Source organism: Plasmodium sp. gorilla clade G2 (assembly GCF_900097015.1).
Source record: "Plasmodium sp. gorilla clade G2 genome assembly, chromosome: 13".
Lineage (NCBI taxonomy): Eukaryota > Apicomplexa > Aconoidasida > Haemosporida > Plasmodiidae > Plasmodium > Plasmodium adleri (nom. inval.).
In genome coordinates, this window is record NC_041705.1 from 877,501 (window position 1) to 900,000 (window position 22,500).

Below are 22,500 nucleotides of genomic sequence, written 5' to 3' on the forward strand. Positions count from 1 at the left end.
AAAATAAAATAAAAATGAATATATTATAAAATGGAAATATATAAATAATACATATGTGTAAATCTTATTTTCATTTTCTTTTGATTTTCTTTTTCTTTTCTTTTTATTTTATTTCATTTGGTAATACGTACGTGTTCAAGACATTAACTTTATCACACTCGATGCCAAATAAATTTTTTACAGATTTTTTTATGTTTTTCTTATTTGCTCTTTTGTCACATATAAAAACTAAAGTATTTATTTCTTCGATTTTTTTCATAGCCTTTTCAGATGTTAATGGATATTTTATTAATCCATATTTGTCTAATGCTTTACTATGACAAGATTTTACAATTCTTGGGCACTTTGGATTTCTTGCTAATTTCAAAGTTTTGGGCCTAAAATTAAAATTAATATATACATGTATAGATATATTATACAAGTAAATAAATAAATAAATAAATAAATACATACATATACATATATATACATATATATATATATATATATATATATATATATATACATGTCACCTTTAAATACTTACTTTTTAAAACGAATAGATAGTTTCATTTTTTTCTTCTTTGAATCCTTATCGTCATCTTTCATTTTAAGCAATTTTTTCTTTGATGCATTTTTATTTAATGTTTTTTTTACTCCCTTCTTTGTAACGTTTACTTTTTTTTTGGAATCACTTGATTTTACAACTCCTTTTTTAAGAACATTAACGGATTGTTTATTTTTTCCTGTATTTTTGCTCTTTTCTATATAAAAAAAAAAAAATATATATATATATATAAAGAGATGTATGGAAATAAAATGAATATATATATATATATATATATATATATATATATATATATATATATATATTTATTTATTTATTTATTTATTTATTTATTATTTTTTTTGAACTTACTTTGTTGTAATTGTGTCATTTTTTTAAATATCTAAATATAAATACGAATCAATAAAGAATTTTATAAATATTAAAAAAAAGTTTGTTTTCAATAATTATAATATAATATAATATAATCCTTATTTTCTATATTTAAATATAAAAATTATTTATATTTATTTATTAAAATGAAAATGTTCCTTTATATATATTTAATATATATATAAATAAATATTTCTTAAAATTAATTTAAAAAAAAAAAAAAAATATATATATATATATATAATATATTATTATTAAATTATCATATAAAGGGATATTTATATATATAATATTATATATATTATATATAATACATTTTTTTTTATACTATTTTCAATAAAAGAGATTGATTATTTATTATAATAAGGAAAAAAAAAAAAAGAAAATCATCTTAATATATATACATATATATTATATATATATATAATATTTTTATTGTTGTGATTTATTTTCATATATAATTCTTATAAATATGTATATTTTATATTTGAAGTCATTGCGGCTCCTTTCCTTCTTTTTTTTTTTTTTTTTTACCCAGAAATATAAATGAGTGTTTTAAATTAAAAATATATATATATATATATATAATAATATATTATTATATATATTCTATTGTTTGTAAGCTATTCATTATTAATATGTTTATATATATATATTAATATATATTTATATCAATATATATATAATATATATATAATATATATATAATATATTCATTACATTAATTTGCCTCATTCAAAAAGGTGGGTGGAGGGGTTTTAGCTATGAGAGGATAATTATTGTGAGAAAAAAAAAAAAAAAAAAATGCAAAAAAAAAAAAAAAGAATACATATATTAAATAAATATAAATTATAAAATATATGAAATATTAATTATATAAGAATATAATTTTATTTTTTTATAAATATATTTGTATATACTATCCCACATGTTATATATATTATATATATATATTATATATATGTATGTATTTTTTTTTGTTTTTGTTTTGAAGTCTTTATATTCAACCATATAATATATATATTATTTATTATTTTATTTTATTTTTTTTTTTTTTCGAAATGTTATATTAATATATATGTACATATATATATATATATATATATTTTTTATATTATATATATGCCATAGTGATAATTTGTAAATTTCAAGTTTTATCTTTTTATGGTTACAAATAAAAAAAATATATATATATATATATATATTTTTTTTTTTATGTTTATGTATGAATATGACAAAGTTATTTTTTTTTTGTAGTACATAAAATATATCATTCAAACAATAAGAATGAGTAAAAAAGAGAAAAAAAAAAAAAAAAAAAAATACATACATATATATATATATATATATATATATATATATATATATTTATTTATTTATTTTATCCTTTTGAAAGTTAATATACATTTGAAAGCATTTGTATGAAAATATATATATTTGATTATAATTTATTTTATATTCATTAACATCCATACATATTTTAAAACATATTTATTACTTTTTTTTTTCCTGTGTTTATTTTATTTTTTTATTGTGTGTAATTTTTTTAAATCCACATATATATATATAAATATATATATATATATATTTTTTTTTAAAATATGATATGATCTAAGCTACGTATATCTTTTTATATTAATAAAAAAATATAACATAAAAATATAAGTATATACAAAAAGACATTAATTCTTGTAACATATATAAACTATGTAGAATATAAACAACTTAAAAAGTGGACAATGGATAGAAATAAATACAAATATAAAAAGGAAAAAAAAAAAAAAAAAAAAAAGGGAAAAAAAATATTTTTATTTATTAACTTTATTTTTTTTTTTTTTTATGTCTGATTTGTTCTATTAAATATAAAGTTTATATGATAATACAGAACATTTTTTTTGTAAAATAAATGTATATATATATATATATTGAGATATATTTATATATATATATATATGTTAGCTAGCCAAAAAAAACATGACATTTTTTATTATTTGAAAAAAATCATATTATTTTTTACAAACCTTTTTATTTTTTTATTTTTTTATTCATTTAATTTTCATAGTAGGTTAAATAAGTACCACATATAGGCACACATATAAAATATATATAATATATATAATATATATAATATATATATATATTTATTTATTTATACAACTGAACGAAAAAAAAAATGAATAATTATTTTTTAAGGAAAGAAAATTTTTTTGTTTTGTTTTGTTTTGTTTTTGTGAGTATCTTTTTTGTATTAAATGTAAGTGTAATAAAATGTAATAAGATTGAAACTGTAATTAATAATGTGGATAGCATTTCTTCAGATTTATATAAATATAAATTATATGGTGATATAGATGAATATGCATATTATTTTCTAGATCTAGATATAGGGAATCCATCCCAAAGAATATCTTTAATTCTAGATACAGGTTCTTCTTCTTTAAGTTTTCCATGTAGTGGTTGTAAAGATTGTGGGATTCATATGGAGAAACCATATAATTTGAATTATTCAAAAACATCATCTATTTTATATTGTAATAATAATAATTGTCCTTATGGTTTAAAATGTGTAGGAAATAAATGTGAATATCTTCAATCATATTGTGAAGGGTCTCAAATATATGGTTTTTATTTTTCAGATATTGTCACTTTAGCATCATATAATAATAAAAAAAAAATATCATTTGAAAAATTAATGGGATGTCATATGCATGAAGAGAGTTTATTTTTACATCAACAAGCTACAGGAGTTCTAGGTTTTAGCTTGACAAAACCTAATGGAGTTCCAACATTTGTTGACTTACTTTTTAAACATACTCCATCATTAAGACCAATATATTCTATATGTGTGTCAGAGAATGGAGGTGAATTAATCATAGGTGGTTATGAACCTGAGTATTTCTTGTCCAAAGAAAAGGAGAAACAAAAAATTGAAAAGTCAAATCATAATAATAATAAAAAAAATGATGACAATAATGACAATAATGACAATAATAATGATAAAAATAATGATAAAAATATTGATGATATGAATAATTCCAAAGATGCAAGTGTATCTAATAATGTTGAAGATATCGTGTGGCAAGCTATTACTAGAAAATATTATTATTACATAAAAATATATGGGTTAGATATATATGGTACTAATATTATGGATAAAAAAGAATTAGATATGTTAGTTGATTCAGGTAGTACATTTACACATATTCCAGAAAATCTTTATAACCAAATAAATTATTATCTAGATATTTTATGTATACAAGATATGACTAATGTATATGAAATAAATAAAAGATTAAAAATAACAAATAAATCATTAAATAAACCATTAGTATATTTTGAAGATTTTAATACAGCATTAAAAAATATTATTCAAAACGAAAATTTATGTATTAAAATAGTGGATGGAGTACAATGTTGGAAAAGTTTAGAACACTTACCAAATTTATATATTACTTTGTCGAATAATTATAAAATGATATGGAAACCAAGTTCTTATCTATATAAAAAAGAAACTTTCTGGTGTAAAGGATTAGAAAAACAAGTTAATAATAAACCTATTCTAGGATTAACCTTTTTTAAAAATAAACAAGTTATTTTTGATTTAAAACAAAATCAAATTGCATTTGTAGAATCAAAATGCCCATCTCATTTAACAACATCAAGACCAAGAACATTTAATGAATATAGAGAAAAAGAAAATATCTTCTTAAAAGTTTCATTCTTTAATTTATATAGTTTATGGCTATTATTGGCATTAACTATACTCTTATCTCTAATTCTTTATGTAAGAAAAATTTTCTACATGGATTATTTTCCATTGAATGACCAAAATAAATCTCACACACAACACTCAACATAAATACGTTAAAATTATGAAATGATAAAAAAAAAATATATATATATAAATATATATATATATTTTTTTTTTATATGTGTATATATGTTCCCCTTCTAAATGCACACATTTTATTCATACATCCATATCTATGTTGTGGTCAATGCAAGACCTTATTTGAACCTTTTGTTTTTTTTCCTTAATAAATTAAAAGAATATATAAATCTCATCATTCCATATAATATTGTTTATGTGATTTTATTTTATTTTTTTATTTATTTATAATTTCATATTTTTTTTTTTGTATTTATTAATATATAATATATAATATTTAACATATAATATATAATATTTAATATTGTCAAAATTTTATATATCTTATGTTCCTTTTGATAGTAACCAAAAAAAAAAAGAAAAAAATAAAATAAAATAAATTCATAATATAATGTATCATTTATATACATATATATATATATATATATATATATTATATACTTTTGTATATTTTCAATTTTTCTTTTTTTTTTTTTTTTTGTTAAGTATTCGTTTTATTAAATAAACAAAAAGTATTTAAATAAAATGTCAAAAATTTTTAAATATTAAAAAATGTAAAATAAAGAAAATGACATAGTACAAATAATTAATATATATATATATATATGTGTAACTATTTTATTATTCTTATATTTTATTTCCAATTTGTTCTTTTATTATTCATGGACAAACTAGCCAAAATGAGAAAAAAAAAAAAAAAAAAAAAAAAAAAAAAATATGAACATTCAGAATATTTTACTCTTCTTTTTAATAATTACATGTTCTTAAATAGGCATATACAAATTATCACAAAAATAAAAAAGTTTATAAAACAATAAGGAATATTATTTCAATATATATATGTAATGCCTTTTTTGGTGAATAATAAATTATTCCTTTTATTTATCTATAACTTTTTCTAAAAGAAAAACTTCCTTGTTGTAGAATTTTACTTATAAAAATGGTTTTCTCCAATATGAAATTATTAAAAAAAATAAAATATTTATAAGATCCAAAGAGAAAAATAATTCACATGTACATTTGTATATATTAATCAATAATAATAATAATAATAAATTGTAACAAGGTACCTATTCTTAATTTTTTTTTTTTTTGTTTTAAATAGTACACATATATATATATATATTACATATAAATATTTTTTTTTAATATTTTTATAGTTTCAAAATATTTTTGAAAGCCTTCTAGTAAGAATATAATATACAACTCTTGAAATTTATTAAAGGAACATTAAAAAATAAATAAAAATGAGAACTATACAAAAATTTAATACATATGGAAAAATAAATAAACAAAATATATTTATATATATATAAATATACATATATGTTTATATATATTTAATTGTTTATTTATTTGAGACTTCTAATTATTATTACTCTATTATTTTTTTTATATATAATAAACACAATTTGGAAATGTAAAACATAGCGGAAATAATTTTTACCTTGTTCTTCATATTTTTTTGTTTTAATAGTTTATATTTGAATAATTTCAAATAATATATATACATATATTATTTATATATCATTTATATATTAACATTTTGTGTATCCTATCGTCTTATCATTTCACAGTTAATTTTTTTTTTTTTTTTTTTTTTTTTTTTTAACGATATGAAGAATCATACTGTTTTTTTCCTTTTCTTTTTTTTGGTACTTATTTTTTATATATTTCACATTGAGGGTATTTATTTAAACAAAAATTCTCTTACAAATGACAAAAACATTTTGATTTGTGATAATAGTATACATGGCAAATCAATCAAAATAAATAATAAAAAAAAAACATCAGATATGCTTCCCTCCCATATGGAACAGAGAATAAAAAATAAGAGTAAGACATTTTTTATAGATGGAGGAAAGAATTTGCATCTTTTTTCAAAAAAAAAAAGAAATATACATAATTCAAATGGAAATAAGGCAAGAAATTCAAATGTATTATATGCAGAAGATTATAAAATAAATTTAACAGAAAAACCATTAATTGAAGATGTACCTCGAAATGTTAAAGGAAGGATAAATGAATGGATAAATGAATTTGATGAAAATAATACTTTGGGATTTTTTCCGATTCTATTAGAAGAAATGTCTAATGAACCATCACCTTTGCAAGTTGGATTTGAAGATTATATGCAGTTTAATGGAGAACATGTAGAAGAAATATTTAAAAATATGACACGAGAAGTTGTTATAAATGGAGAAAAGAAAAAAATATTTGGAATGTGTTTTTTTAATCATAAAACAGGAGTCCTAGCTCCTTTAGCTATATATGCAGAAATTAAAGATGTAACAAAGGTAGGTAATAATCTTGCTGTTAAAGGTTTAGTTAGAGGTCGTGTAATTATTGATGAAATTGTAAGTCAAGAACCATGTATTTTAGGTAAAATTTCACCTATAGAAGATAAAAAAGGTTTAGTTGAACCCGAAGAAAGTTTAAAAATTATAGATGAAATTATTAGAATACATACACAATGTTCCAATATGGAATCACAATTAATGGAACAACTCGATCAATCCTTTGCATCTATGAATATCAAATTAAGAAATGATTTAAAAGAATCTATTGATGCTAAATTAGAAAAATTCCAAATTGATCCATCAGATGTTGAACAAAGACAAGCATTCGTTCAAATGGCTTCTTTTGCTGCTTTCGATTTCCATCTTATGATTGTAGATAGATACGATGCTCTTATGTTGCAAAATTCCGAAGATAGATTAAGATTTGTTAGAGATAAAATCAGGCAAAAACAAAAACAACTAGCCATCATTAAAAATACACCAAAAGATAAATTACATGAAATATTGCAACAAGTACAAAATCTAAAAAATCAAAATATGCAACCACCTAATTTTCCCAAAAATGAAAATTAATTTTTTTTTTTATAATAAAATGTATGGGTCAATAAATAAATTATAATAATGATAATATATATATATATATATATATATATATATATGTATGTATTTGTGTATGGGAATATTATTCCCTATGAATAAATATTCATCCAATTATACCCTTCCCCCTAAAAAAAAAAGCTCAAATATAAACATATATATTATATATATATGGCCATTTTATGTATTCCTTTCTTTTTTATTTTTCTTTTTCTTTTTCTTTTTCTTTTTTCTTTTTCTTTTTTTTTTTTTTTTTTGTTTTCAATATGTTATTTATTTAATTTAATTTATTTATGGATTTTTTTTATTTTTTATTTTTTATTTTTCATTTTTAAATAAAACATAATATTCAAACACATATTGTGTGTTTTTATTTTTTCAAGTCTTAATTTGTCTAATTTTAAATATATATGTACAAAATAATGTTCATATGGTTATGATACATTTTCATAGGAATATTACTATATGTGTATATGTGGACATACTAAAAAAATATGTCTATATTTAGACAAAATCGTACAAGCATATCGGTGACGAAAATCAAAAACAATTATAGAAATAAAATCAGATTATTTGTGGTTGTTATATCTTTAAAATTGTATCTTTTTCTTTTAGAAAAAAAAAAAAAAACAAGAAACAATAGTTCCATTTTATTTTATATTAAAAAAATGTCAAAATTTATATATATGCATATGTGATATAAATATATCAAAAAATGAAAACCTGAACAGTTCAGAAAAAAAAAAAAAAAAAGACCTGACCAAGTCAGAATATAATATATATATTATATAATAGATGCTAAAATTTATACACACAAAAAATAATTTTCATTTAAGAAATTACAATGCACACATTTAGGTCTTTTATGTTTCTAATGATAATATGTTTATATGTATATATTCTTGTTAATGCCAAAAAGGAGTATTAAAATAGGTACACATAAAATATATATATAATATTATAAATAGGAATATAAAATAATTTTTATTTTTATTACAAATATACTACTTTTATATATGAATTTATATATTTTTTCATTTTCTATTAATATTATATACATATTGTATATATATATATATATGTATTATATTTTCCCTTTAAAATGTATACGCACCAGTATTGCATACCCACACTAATAATGGTAAAAATTATATAAATTGGCTTCAACGTTTCTATAAATATATGTGTAACAAATATATATGTATGTGTTATATATATGTATAATAATATAAATATATGAAAAAAAAAAGAAAAAAAAATTTTTATGATTTAAATTATATATAAATATTATATATACACATATGTAAAAAGGACTTTCAAAAAAAAGGATAATTTTTTTTTCTTTTTTTTTTGGTTAATACATTATTATTTTATTTTTTGGAAAATATATATATATATATAAAATAAGTAAAAATATTTAAGAACAAAAAAAAAAAAAAAAAAAAAAAAAAAATGCACAGATATATAAAATTTCACAAATAGTATTATATATATATTATATATATTTACAAAAAACTAGCGCTATTGCGTGTATATATATTTTACTTTTGTAGATATTATATATATAAATATATATGTATGTATAATATATATATTATTATATGTATTTATGTATCCAAAAATATTTTTTACATTAGTCATTTTTCACTTTCGTCTATTTTATAAAAAAAAATTTAAATATATATATATAATATTTATATTTTTAGAAACACACATTAGAATAAAATTAAATATAATAATAATAAAAAAAAAAAAAAAAAATACATGTAAATAAATAAATATATATATATATATATATATATATATTTTTAATTACATTTTAAATGAATCAAAATCAGTAAATATATATATATATATATTTTTACATAAATGAAAAAGTGGACAGAATAAATTATATATTTTTTATATATATTTGGAAAAAAGATGAAATAAAAAAATTCACATAATTATAAATATTTATAATGTGTGTATATATTTAGTAAAAAATTTGTCCGAATAAAATTAAATTTGATATATTATAAATGAAATAATAATATAATATATATTATATATTTTCCGTTATACATATATATATATATATATATATATACTTACATTTATATGTTAAAACCGTTATATTTGATTTTCTTAATTTTTGCATTATATAAAAGTAAAGACACCATACCGTCAAATATATATATATAAATATATATTTATATATATTGATTGATTTATTTATATAATAATTATTCAATTTATATATTTTTGTGAAAAATGTTTTTTACTTATGTTGTAAGACCTGGGGAAGCACCAGAAGGACGTGGTCCTCAATTTGAGCCATTTTGGGATTTTTTTATGAATTTTAATTTACGTGTTGGATTTTTGATACAATTTATTTCTTATATATTATTAGTTGGTGCAATAACTATAATTGGAAAAAATCCTTTAGGAATATTAAATTTCTTGAGAGCATTACCAGGAAGTGTTGGTACTGCCCCTATGCCCTTGGTACTTTTTAGTATAGGTGGATTTTTGATGGGTACTCTTCTCATCATGTCCTTTTTACAATTAACTGAGGACGATAGCAGGTGAATATAACACTCTTCATATTTATCACATCAAAAATGAAAATATTAAAAAAAAAAAATATATATATATATATATATATATGCACATGTTTATATTACTTTTGTTATTTTCTTTTTTCCATTTGTAGTATTAAGCAATCCAGAGGTTACAGAGCAGGAACAAAATTTCTCTTACAAGCCACATCAATGGGTATATAAAAAAAAAAAAATAAAATATATATATATATATATATATATATATATATATATATATATATATGTGTGTGTGCACATGTTTATATCATATTATTTTTTTTTTTTTATTTTTTTATTTTTTTATTTTTTATTTTTTTATTTTTTATTTTTTATTTTTTTCCATTTAGGAACTGTATCATGGAGTTTGTCCCTTATATGCTTGATGGCCTCATCCTACTATTTTGATGACCCCTGGATGGAAGAGAAGATTGGTGCAGGTTCTTCATGGATATTATATTTTAGCTCCAGATTAATTGATGCATTTTGTTTATTTTTATATGGATCAGGATGTTTCTTTTTAGAAGTATATCATTCAGAAGGTGCAGGAGAAGCATGGGGATGGTTATGTGGAATGTGTTTTATAGCAACATCTTTTGTTGAAGTATTAGCATTAACATTATTTAATACAGCATTGTTTAGTTCTTTAGATTGGTTCTATTGTTTATTTTTAGGATTAAGTCTTTTCTTTAGTGTTATTTGGGGATTATTATTTGAACCAATAAGTCATAGATACGATGTAAAATTAACACAAAGTGCCATGAGAAATGAATACTATAAATCAAGAAATGCCATGGCTTATTATGGACCAGCTGTTGTAACTGCAAATGGAGAGCTAGACATAGAAGCATCTACAGAAAATATTGCAGCATGCAAACAATGTTAAAATTTGGCTACCCCATGGAAGAATAAATATATAAACATATGTATATATATATATATATATATATATATATATATATATATATATTTATATATTTATGTTTATATTTATGTACCTACAAATTAACAAATTCAACGAATATAGAAGAAAAATTTCATTTACCATATGAATAGTTTTTTTGGACTAGGGGTAAGATATATCATATGAAAAGATTTATTGAAAAAATTAAATTTTCCAAAAAAATAAATCTATATAAATATATATATAAACATAATTTCTCTATGTGTATTAAGTCAATAATATATATAATATATATATATATTATATATATATATTTATATGTGATAAACTTATTTTCTATTTCTATTTCTTTTCCTTTTTCTTTTTTTTTTTTTTGTGTGTGTGCAATTTTTAGCCATATTTATATTTTTTCTTTTCCTTCTTCCATCTTTTTTTTTTTTTTTTTTTTTTTTTTTTTCTTTGTAATTTTTCTATTAACTTTTTCATAAATTTTATAATATTTTATTAATCATTGTTTAATTTGATTCAATGTTAAAAGGTGGTACTAAGTAGATTTTTTCAAATAAAAAAAAATAAAATGAAATGAAATGAAATGAAAGATATATTAATGTTTACATAAAAATCAATTTATGAGTTAAAAAAAAATATATACATATATATATATATATATATATATATATATATTTATATTTATTTATTTTTCTTTTCATTTGTATTATATGTGTCTACCTTTAATTACTGACACTTTTTGTGTATTTCTTGATTTGTATCATGATAACATCAACAGATGGAAGATTTTGTATATATAGAGGTGGCTGTGTATTAGAAAATATTTTTTTTGTTAATTGATAGAATCGTGTGAAATATAACAATATATGTGTATTTAATAATTTTAATATATTAAATGCATTATCAATATTTGTAAATGAGTTAATAATATTATGTCTGATATTTTTAAATAATAATTTCCAATTTGTTGTAAATTCAATAGCTATATTTTCCATAGAATTAATATCAATATGTGATAAATAATAATTATGATCCTCTAAATTATGATTGTTATTAATGTAGTTTTTATATGTATCTTCTTTTATTGTATTAATAATATGTTCATGTTTGTTTACAAATAGGATGATATCTTTTATATATATATTTAATTCATATTCTATATAAGTTGTTATTTGTTTTTTCAATAATTTTTCAAACGTAGATATTTTCTCTTCTAATTTATTTTGTTTTAATATATAAATAACATAATAATAGTTATTAATATAAAATAATAATTTTTCTTTTGGACATAAGATTTCATCATTTAAACTTATTAATGTATTTATATAAGCTCCTTCTAAACTTGATATTAAATTATTAATTTTTTTATATTTTAAAAAATAATTATTTTTATCAAATATATTTCTATTATTTGTTGTTTCGGTGTGATTATTACATTTCTCTTTCATAGATACATTCTGATCATATTTTTTTTTTAAATGAGTATTCTCATTTGTATGTGAATCAATATTATTATAAAAAAGATGATCATCATTATTGTTATTATTATAAAGAATTTTATCACTATCATCATCACAATTAGTATGTTTATTTTTTTCTACATTTAAATTATCCATATTTTCCATATTTTTCATATTTTCCATATTTTCCATATTATCCATACTATCCATACTATCCATATTGGGGTTGTTTTTATTTTTTTCTTTTCTCTCATTACCTCTTACAGCATTTACATTTTTATCATAACCATTTTTTATTATATGTCGTTTAAATTGTGTAGAGCATAATTTATTTTCATCCAACAAATTACATTCCTTCTCTTCATTGTAATTTATTGTTTCCATCTGTACTTTATCAATTTGATCTACCACATTGATGTGATGATGATTTTTATTTTCTTTTAGATGTTCCTCTTGATGTTCGAAATTTATTTTTTGTCTATCTATTTTTTCTTTATAGTAAGTATCTATATCAAAACATAATTTAGATAATATAACTACTGAAGAATAAAAATCTGTAAATTTTTTTGTAACACTATGTACTTCATGTGTTTTAATATCACTTGAAAGATTGGGTGCATGTTTTTTTTCTTCTTGAATATTTAAATGGGTATTTAAATTTTTATTATTTATATCATTTTGTTTAATATTTAAAAGATGGGTTTTTTTATTTTGCTGTGATTTATTTATGCATGTATTATTTGTAAATGGGATGTCTGAATTATTGATACAATAATTATTAAGATGATGATAATAAGGACTATCATCACTATTATCTCCATTATTATTATTAATAATATTATTATTATTGTTGTTGTTATTATTTTCTTTATTTGTAGAATTATCAAAATTTTCAATTATCGAATTATTCATATGACATGTTTTATTTTGATAATGTTCAAGAGGATATATATTTGTCTTACCATCCAAATTTAATGATATGTATTTTTTCTGATCTATCTTTTTTTTATTTAAAGAATGAAGATTTTCTTCAACAATATAATATATTTTGTTCCATAAAAATGCTTGGATTTTTTGAATATACATATAAAGTGTTATAATATTTCTTCTATATATAATATATGCATAATACAGATTCATGATATATATACAATATAAAGATATAACATCATATGTTTCTATTGTGTAATAATAAATAAAATCGAAACAAAGGGATATAGTCTTTGAATATATCTCTAAGAATAATATATCAGGTGACTCATAATCTTTAAAAAAATTCAATATAAAATAATATTCTAAAGACCCAGTGTCAAAAAATAATTTATTTATTGATTTGTATATCTCTTCAAATGGATACATTAAATTATCTGTATCTGAAATTAAAAATACTGGATATTCTGTATTTATATTCTCTTCAAAAGTATCTTCATCACTTGTTCTATTATTATTATGATGAATATGATTATTATTATAATTATTATTATAACTATTAATAATAATACTATCATTATTATTATTATTATTATTACTATTAATACTATTGATACTATTAATACTATTAATACTATTAATATCATTTTTTTTCTTTTCTTTAGTCCTATTAAAGTAACATATATCATACAACACCTTATGTCGACCATTTAAAGAAAATACATTTTCATCAGATTCCTCATTTGTCTTACTCATATTTTCAGTCTTAGGGTTGAACCCTAAAAAATTCATCATAGTTTTTTTAGCATTTTCAAACGTGACATTATTCATATTAGTTCCTAAGATATCTAGATGACTACCACTAAAATTATTAGTATTATTATATATATTATTTGTATTGATATTATTAGTGTTTATATGATCAGTGTTTATATGATCAGTGTTTATATTATTTGTGTTTATATGACCAGTGTTTATATTATTATTATTATTAATAACATTTTGAAATATGTGTGTATTATATTTACTTGTAAATAAATAAGTTGTTTCATTTATAAGTGTAAAATGTTTATTATTTTTAATATATTTTTTTTCTAGATTGTTTATATATTTTTTAAATAAGTTGAAATATTTTTTATTCATAACATTAATATATTCTTTCAAAAGACTATTATAAACATGTTTATTGTTATTAAATAGAAAAGTATTTAATTCTAAGAATTTCATTAAATTTTGTTGTATAATATAAATATGAATATTTTTATTTTTCATATGATTTATTTTTTCAAGAAAAAAGAAATAAATTCGATCTACTGATTTTATTTTTAATTTTTCTAATTCTATATATGAGTATTTAATACTTGGATATATATCATATAAGCAATGTTTACAATTTTCAATTTTTTTAGTTAAAATATGTATATTTTTTATATATTCTTGATTTATATCTCCATATGTAATATCTTCAATTAATTGTGGTGTAATAATAACTATTTTAATATATGTATTTAATAGTTCTAAAATTATTTTACGATTTTTTAACTTATAATTTATATTCTCTGTAATTGTTTCAATATTATTAATATCATTACATATATCTTTTATATCATGATGATTTTTCATTAATATATTGTCAATATATATATGTGCATCCTTACAATTATTTATTTTTTTGTTTATATTTAAGGTTTCTTTATCATGTCCATTAAAATATTCTAAAACTTCATTGGTATATTTATATAATTTATTATCTATATTTTTTAAAATATTTCTTAATACATCACAACTATAATTATTATAATAATAATAATTATTATTATTATTATTATTATTATCATATAATGTTTTTATTTTATCCTTTGATGTTTCTCCTACCAATGTTGTAACCTTCTCTTCAATATTATAATAACATTCCTTTTTATTATTTTCATTTTCATCCTTTTTTTTTATATTCTTTTCTTTCTTGTAATCTATTATGTGTTGTATATCTTTAATTCTAATCGATCTATAACATTTACATTTATTCGATTCATATATTTTTTTGTAACAATCTAAAACATAATTATCCTTTTTAAATTTATTAATCAAAACGCATACATCTTCATATCCTTCCATGGATTAAAAAAATAAGTAAATATACATATATATAAATATATATATTCATAAAAATAAAATTAAATGTTTATAATAAAAAATTATTACACAAAAGTTTTATATATATATGTATTTTTTTTTTTTTTTTTTTTTACACTCCTGTTTAAATACTGTAGCTAACTTTAAAAGAGAAAAAATTATACTTCAAATATTTAAACAAAATAATAATTATTATATGTGAATATAAATGTGGATAATAAAATGGCCACAAGTTTTTATTTTTTTTGTGAGAATATATATATGTATATAATGAAATAAATATATTTATATGAGATGTAAATAAAAGACCTTAACATATTATATATATATATATTATATATATATATATATATATTATATGTATATTATATATATTATATATGTATTATGCATGTGAATAGGCATTTATTATATTAAAAAATTATGTGAACAAAAAAATATATATAAATATAAACAATATTAAATATTATATATATATATATATATATATATATATATAATAAATATGTTATATGTATATGTATTATTTAATTATATATATTTATTAAAATATTATCCGTTGTATATAATATCTAATTTGTAATCCTTAATTTCAATTTTTATTTTAAACATTCAAATTCAAATGTAATTAAAAAAATATATACATATAAATAATATAATATATATAATATATATTATATATAGATGTTATTTTATTTTATTTTATTTTTTTATAATTAAAAATTTCATTTTATAAACCTTATATATATAATACATATATATATATATATATATATATTATATATATATATTTTTTTTTTTTTTTGTTGATTTTAAAATGAAAATTAAGAAAGAATTAAAGTCAAATGAAGATAAAGTCCAAATAAAAAAAGAAGAAAAATGTAAAAAACAAATGAACAAAAAAAGCAACCTTAGTAATAATATAAAACAACATGTTCTGAAGAAAACCGAAAAGGATATCAAGAAGAAGAAAAAGAAGAAGAAAAAAAAGAAAAAGATAAAAATAAAAAAGAAAGAAGAAAAAAAGAATAATATAAACAACATGAACAAAATAAAACAAATAAATATAAATGAAAGTACAAATAATGAATCGATAGAAAATAAGAATGATAAAGAATTTAATGATGAAGATCTAGTTGTAGATTTTGAACTTATTGATCCAGATGAAAAATATAAAGAGAATATATATGTATTATTAAAAAGTTGTGAATTATTTTATAATATTACTTGTTTTGATAAATTATTAAATATTATTTGTGAACAACAAAATATTGGAAAACTTATAAGTGTATCAAATGAAAAAGATAATATTATATCTTTTATGACAGTTATTAATATTAATCAGTATGATGAAATAAAAAATTTGAAAGAATTTCTTATAAACAAAATTAAAAAAATTGCCAATAATAATAATAATAATAGTAATAATAGTAATAGTAATAATAGTAATAATAATAGTAATAATAATAGTAATAATGGTGATTTATATAATAATATACAAGAATTAAAAAATATTTTGTCAAATAATGATATACATGTAGGTTTAATTATTTCTAATAGAATTATTAATTGCCCTATTAAATTAATTCCATTATTATATGAAAATGTTTATGAAGATATCTTGTGGTCACAAAAAATTGAAGATATTGATCCAGAAGAAAAAAAATTCTATTTTTTTGATTACTTACTTTTTTATACTAAAGCATACAAACAAAATTTAAATGATGATTTAATTTTTTCTAATTATGAAGAACAATATTTTTTTAATAAATGTATTCATTATGTTATGTGGAATAATAATAATATAAAGAAATTTTTTGAAATTCAAAAAGACCAAAAAAAGGAACTCGCGTGTAAAGAGTATTTGATTCTTTTTCTCGTCCCTATGACTATCGTCAAGGATGTAATAACAACAATAAGTTCAATTACTAATTGATAAAAAATAAAAATATATATATATGAAATATAAGGTACTACACTATATATATATATATGTGTGTGTATATATATTATGTGTATTTTTTTTTTTTTTTTTTTTCTTTTATGATATATTTCATTATATATGTGCACATATATATTTATATATATATATATATATTTTTTTTTTTTTTTTTTTTTTTACATTTATATTTTTGAGTGATAAAAAAAAAAAAAAAAAAAAAAAAAAAAGCTTTATAAAAAAAAATTTGAAAGGCCTAACATTTTAAAATGTCTTCTTATGATAATAATATGTAATTGTCTCTTCCACTTTTTTCAGTTAAAACATCCCTTGAATTTTGTTGATCATCTTCAGCAGATAAAGATAAAGATAAAAACTCTTTCATATATCTTTTTATATTTTTTGATTTGGAACCAAATTGTATAGCTTTTTTTTTAAAAAACATAATGTCTTTAAAATTTAAAAAATAAATAGACATCCTAAGAATCCATTTATTCATTTTTTGAGTTTTCATACGTTCATATATATTATAACATTCATTCAATTTATATGAATCAATATAATTGTATTGTTCTTCATAATATATTAAAATATCCTCATCTATATATTTTTTATTTAATATGTTATATAATTCTTCCTTTTCTTCTTCTATCAGAAGAATTTCTTTATCATCATAATTTAATTTTTTATTTTCCTTTCCTCCTTTTATGTTATCTTCATTTTTTATAATATATCCTATGGGTCTTTCAATAATACAAAACGGTAAAGAAAATAAAAAATTAATCATAAGCATATCTAAATATGGATAAAAAATATATTTTTTTTTTAAACTTGAAAATGATATAACACGATCATCACGATATAAATTTCTTATCCAGATTCTTCTAATATCTTTAATCATCTCACACATTTTATAATTTTTTTTTATTTTTGCTAATTTTTTATTAAAATTATTTTGTCTATAATATCCTCCAAATAATTCATCTGCCCCACTACCTATTATTAATAATTCATGATTACAAATATAAAAAGATTTTTCTCTTTCTTCTTTATTATCATATGGATAATACATATTTTTATTAAAATAATTCAAATGGTCATCATTATGAATAAATTTTTTTTTTTTTTTTTTTTCATTTTCATTACTGTCTTCATTAGAATCATCATATATAGGGTCACCATTTATAAACATTTTATTTTGATTGATTTTTTTACTTTCTTTTGACGAAAATAATTTTTTTATTTTTTCAATGTTGTGTTTTTCATTTTTATCAGCTTTGTCACATGCAAATTGATCAATAAAATCTTTTTCTATATATTCTTCATCACATGACAAATGTTTATTATTTTTTATAATTTCTCCATGTTCATTTATTTCTTTATATTCTTCATCACATGACAAATGTTTATTATTTTTTATAATTTCTCCATGTACATTTATTTCTTTATATTCTTCATCACATGACAAATGTTTATTATTTTTTATAATTTCTCCATGTTCATTTATTTCTTTATATTCTTCATCACATGACAAATGTTTATTATTTTTTATAATTTCTCCATGTTCATTTATTTCTTTATATTCTTCATTTTGTGTTTTTTTGATTTTTTTTATTTTCTGTTCTTTTAATTCTTTATTAAATTCTTCAAAGAGCTGTCCTATTTTTTTATAATCATATAATTTATCTTTATGTATTACGCATTCTCTAAATAATTCAAAGTTGATGAGTATTCTTTCTTTTTTAACAATTAAATAAATATTTTTTTTATTTCTATTTTGTTTATTATAGTGGATTTCATACATCCCGATGAAATCCTTCTCATCATCATTATTATTAATATTATCGCATCTTTTTGAATCAGTTTGATTATCAATATTATCATCCATCCTTTCATTGATACATATATATCGTAGTTTTTTACAACACATAGAACAACATTTATGAACACATTTTTTATTCATTACATATTTACATATCCTACATTTATATAATATATTTATATTTTTAGATGATGTAGTCTCTTTCTTTCTTTTTTCTTTTACAATTATTTTCTTGTCAAAAGAATTTTCTTCACATAAATTATTATCACTAGTATGTTTGTCACTCGTACTTATATCACTTATATTTAATACATCCATAATATTCTCTTCTTTTATATTTTGCCATTCATCTGATTCAAAAAATTTACGAGGACATAAAAAACCTCTCCCCATGTTAGCAAAGAATAATGCTGACGATATATTATAATCCATAATTTTATTATTAGGAGATATAAGCGAATATATAATTTTCTCATATTTTAATAAATCATCTGCATATACATCAATAAGAATCAATCGAATATCATAATTAGGAAATATATTAATTATTTTTTCATAAGACAAAAAACAAGTATATCTATCTATCGCATTTATATTAAATACTACATTAACAAGCTCAATATATCCATCTTCATAAAAATGAAAGAAATTTTTTATGGTTAATATAGTTAAAAGGGTTGAATCAATACCTCCAGAAAAAAATATACCTATGCATTTTTCTCTTTCTTTTTTTTCTTTATATTGATAATACCTGACATTCATATTGTTATTTATATGTGACTCATCAGAATTAGCACCAGTTTTTATGTTAGCATCAATTTTAATGTTAGCATCAATTTTAATGTTAGCATCAATTTTAATGTTAGCATCAATTTTTATGTTTGCATCAATATTTTTATTTTCTTCATTATTTTTATTTTTTTTTATTTTTTCCATTTTGTCTTGCTTTTTGCCTGAACAAGTCAGGTGAAAAAATTGTTTGATTTTCTGACTTATAATATGATTTAATAAGATAATGAATAAGTTAATAAAAACATTATTTAGTTTTATATATTGAATAATATTTTTATTATTTTGAGAGAATGTTGTATTTTCTTTTTGTTTAACAGTGTGTTCATTTATATCTTGTATTATTTTGTTTATAGTATGTAAAAAGTATATTTTTTCTTGTTTATTAAAGATATTTTTTTTTTCAAAATAAAGTAATATATCTTGAAAGTTTAAAATATTAAATTGATCTACATCAGATGGTTTCCATTGATAATATGAATTATCATAAATACAATATTGTTTATAAATTTTTATTAGCATGATATGATTATTAAAAATATTATTCTCCTTATGTTTATCATTATTAAAAATATTATTCTCCTTATGGTTATCATTATTAAAAATATTATTCTCCTTATGGTTATCATTATTAAAAATATGATTCTCCTTATGGTTATCATTATTAAAAATATTATTCTCCTTATGGTTATCATTATTAAAAATATTATTCTCCTTATGGTTATCATTATTTGTTTTTTTGTCAGTTACATTATCATTTAAAAGTATTAAGTTGTATATATAATGTGGCATAATATTTATAGCAATTTCTTCATTTATTGTTCTCTTTTGAAATGTATGATCTTCTTTTTCTTTATTAAGAATATATTTAAATTTAATATTATTAAAATTATCATCAGAATTTTTTTTATGTATGAAAAAATTATTTTCTATATTATTATGATGCTGTGCAAATATGTCATATGTAGGTATGAGATTAATATCATCTTTTATAGACATATCATCAAATATATATTCATTTTTATTAATTTGAATATAATTAAAATTATAATTAATAAAAGGACCATACATATTTGTAAATATTATTGATTTTTGTTCATAAAAATATAAAAAAGATTTCATACCAAATTTATCATTAAAAAAATAAACATTTATATTTGTTTTATCATAATGTATGTAAAATAAAATAAAACTACCATTCATACAATTAAATATGTCATTAATATTTTTTATATTTTCTTCAATATATTCATATAAATCTTTTATAGAAATAATTGGACTTTTATTTTTCATCAAATTATCACACATATACCAATCACCATATATAAGTAAAATACTTTTATCTTTTATATTATATTCTATATATTCTTTATTATATTTATTATATTTTATTTTATATTTCTCGTTTATCATATTCTTAAAATATATTTGTGATCCATATAATTCAAATTGTATTCTATTATTAAAACCATCATTATCTATGATATTCCTACATTTAGTTACAACATTTTTAGAGCTTATATTTATATCACAAGAAATATATTTAAACATATCAAAACAATGACTATTATTGTGTTTATCATTATTATTATTATTGTCATCGTCATATGGATGAATATATTCATTTATTTCCTCTTCTCTTGAATGTTTATTAGCTTTTATCAAATATGGAATCATATAATTATCTACATACTTTTTAGTTATTATATATCTATTTTTTTTTTCACTCTCTTGTTTCTGATTCTTTTTTTGAGTATCCAATTTGATGTCATCATCAAAATTACTATTACAAAAAGTTTCTATAAATAAACATTTTATAAAATCGTTTACCTCCTCATTGTTTGCTTTAATTCTTACCATAAAATTATGCATCTTCAAATAATAAATATTTTATATATAAAGAATAAAATATATAATACAGAATAATTACAATAAATACAAAATAGTTGATAAAATATTTCTTTTTTTTTTCATCATGATATTATTAGTATAAATATAAATGGATATATATTTGTATTATATGCATATACAATTTTTTTTTTTTTTTACATAATATTTATGATATATATATAATATATATGTAGAAAGAATAAAAATTGTAGATATATTTTTAGTTCAAACTATGAAAAATATCTAATACAACGATGGATTCTTATAACACTTTATAAGAATATATTATATTATATTATATAGGCAGGCTCCCAATCTACATAATATATTATATATATAT

General features: G+C 18.2%; 7 protein-coding genes across 7 annotated transcripts in view; 4 read left to right on the forward strand and 3 right to left on the reverse strand.

The window, feature by feature from the left end:
* PADL01_1322300 (60S ribosomal protein L23) overlaps positions 1 to 917 on the reverse strand; it is a gene marked incomplete at both ends in the record, with an annotated part of 1,046 nt that extends 129 nt beyond the window's left edge. Inside the window, 3 exons of the mRNA XM_028683766.1 lie at positions 132 to 377; positions 527 to 743; positions 899 to 917. Coding sequence (XP_028539912.1) covers positions 132 to 377; positions 527 to 743; positions 899 to 917 — 482 coding nt within the window. The remainder of the gene's footprint in view (positions 1 to 131; positions 378 to 526; positions 744 to 898) is intronic.
* A 2,175-nt stretch (positions 918 to 3,092) lies between these two features.
* On the forward strand, positions 3,093 to 4,778 carry PADL01_1322400 (plasmepsin V; the record flags this gene model as incomplete). Its single annotated transcript, XM_028683767.1, has 1 exon — positions 3,093 to 4,778. One exon carries the CDS (start codon positions 3,093 to 3,095, stop codon positions 4,776 to 4,778), a length of 1,686 nt encoding a protein of 561 aa, XP_028539913.1.
* Positions 4,779 to 6,424: 1,646 nt separating this feature from the next.
* PADL01_1322500 (conserved Plasmodium protein, unknown function) lies at positions 6,425 to 7,681 on the forward strand (the record flags this gene model as incomplete). The annotated part of the gene is made up of 1 exon (XM_028683768.1): positions 6,425 to 7,681. One exon carries the CDS (start codon positions 6,425 to 6,427, stop codon positions 7,679 to 7,681), a length of 1,257 nt encoding a protein of 418 aa, XP_028539914.1.
* Positions 7,682 to 9,958: 2,277 nt separating this feature from the next.
* PADL01_1322600 (glideosome associated protein with multiple membrane spans 1) lies at positions 9,959 to 11,170 on the forward strand (the record flags this gene model as incomplete). The annotated part of the gene is made up of 3 exons (XM_028683770.1): positions 9,959 to 10,272; positions 10,401 to 10,462; positions 10,635 to 11,170. The coding sequence occupies 3 exons, from the start codon at positions 9,959 to 9,961 to the stop codon at positions 11,168 to 11,170; spliced, it is 912 nt and encodes a 303-aa protein (XP_028539915.1).
* Positions 11,171 to 11,919: 749 nt separating this feature from the next.
* On the reverse strand, positions 11,920 to 15,702 carry PADL01_1322700 (vacuolar protein sorting-associated protein 52, putative; the record flags this gene model as incomplete). The annotated part of the gene is made up of 1 exon (XM_028683771.1): positions 11,920 to 15,702. One exon carries the CDS (start codon positions 15,700 to 15,702, stop codon positions 11,920 to 11,922), a length of 3,783 nt encoding a protein of 1,260 aa, XP_028539916.1.
* An 835-nt stretch (positions 15,703 to 16,537) lies between these two features.
* On the forward strand, positions 16,538 to 17,656 carry PADL01_1322800 (protein BCP1, putative; the record flags this gene model as incomplete). The annotated part of the gene is made up of 1 exon (XM_028683772.1): positions 16,538 to 17,656. One exon carries the CDS (start codon positions 16,538 to 16,540, stop codon positions 17,654 to 17,656), a length of 1,119 nt encoding a protein of 372 aa, XP_028539917.1.
* A 280-nt stretch (positions 17,657 to 17,936) lies between these two features.
* PADL01_1322900 (conserved Plasmodium protein, unknown function) lies at positions 17,937 to 22,142 on the reverse strand (the record flags this gene model as incomplete). Its single annotated transcript, XM_028683773.1, has 1 exon — positions 17,937 to 22,142. One exon carries the CDS (start codon positions 22,140 to 22,142, stop codon positions 17,937 to 17,939), a length of 4,206 nt encoding a protein of 1,401 aa, XP_028539918.1.
* Between the last annotated feature and the right edge of the window lie 358 nt (positions 22,143 to 22,500).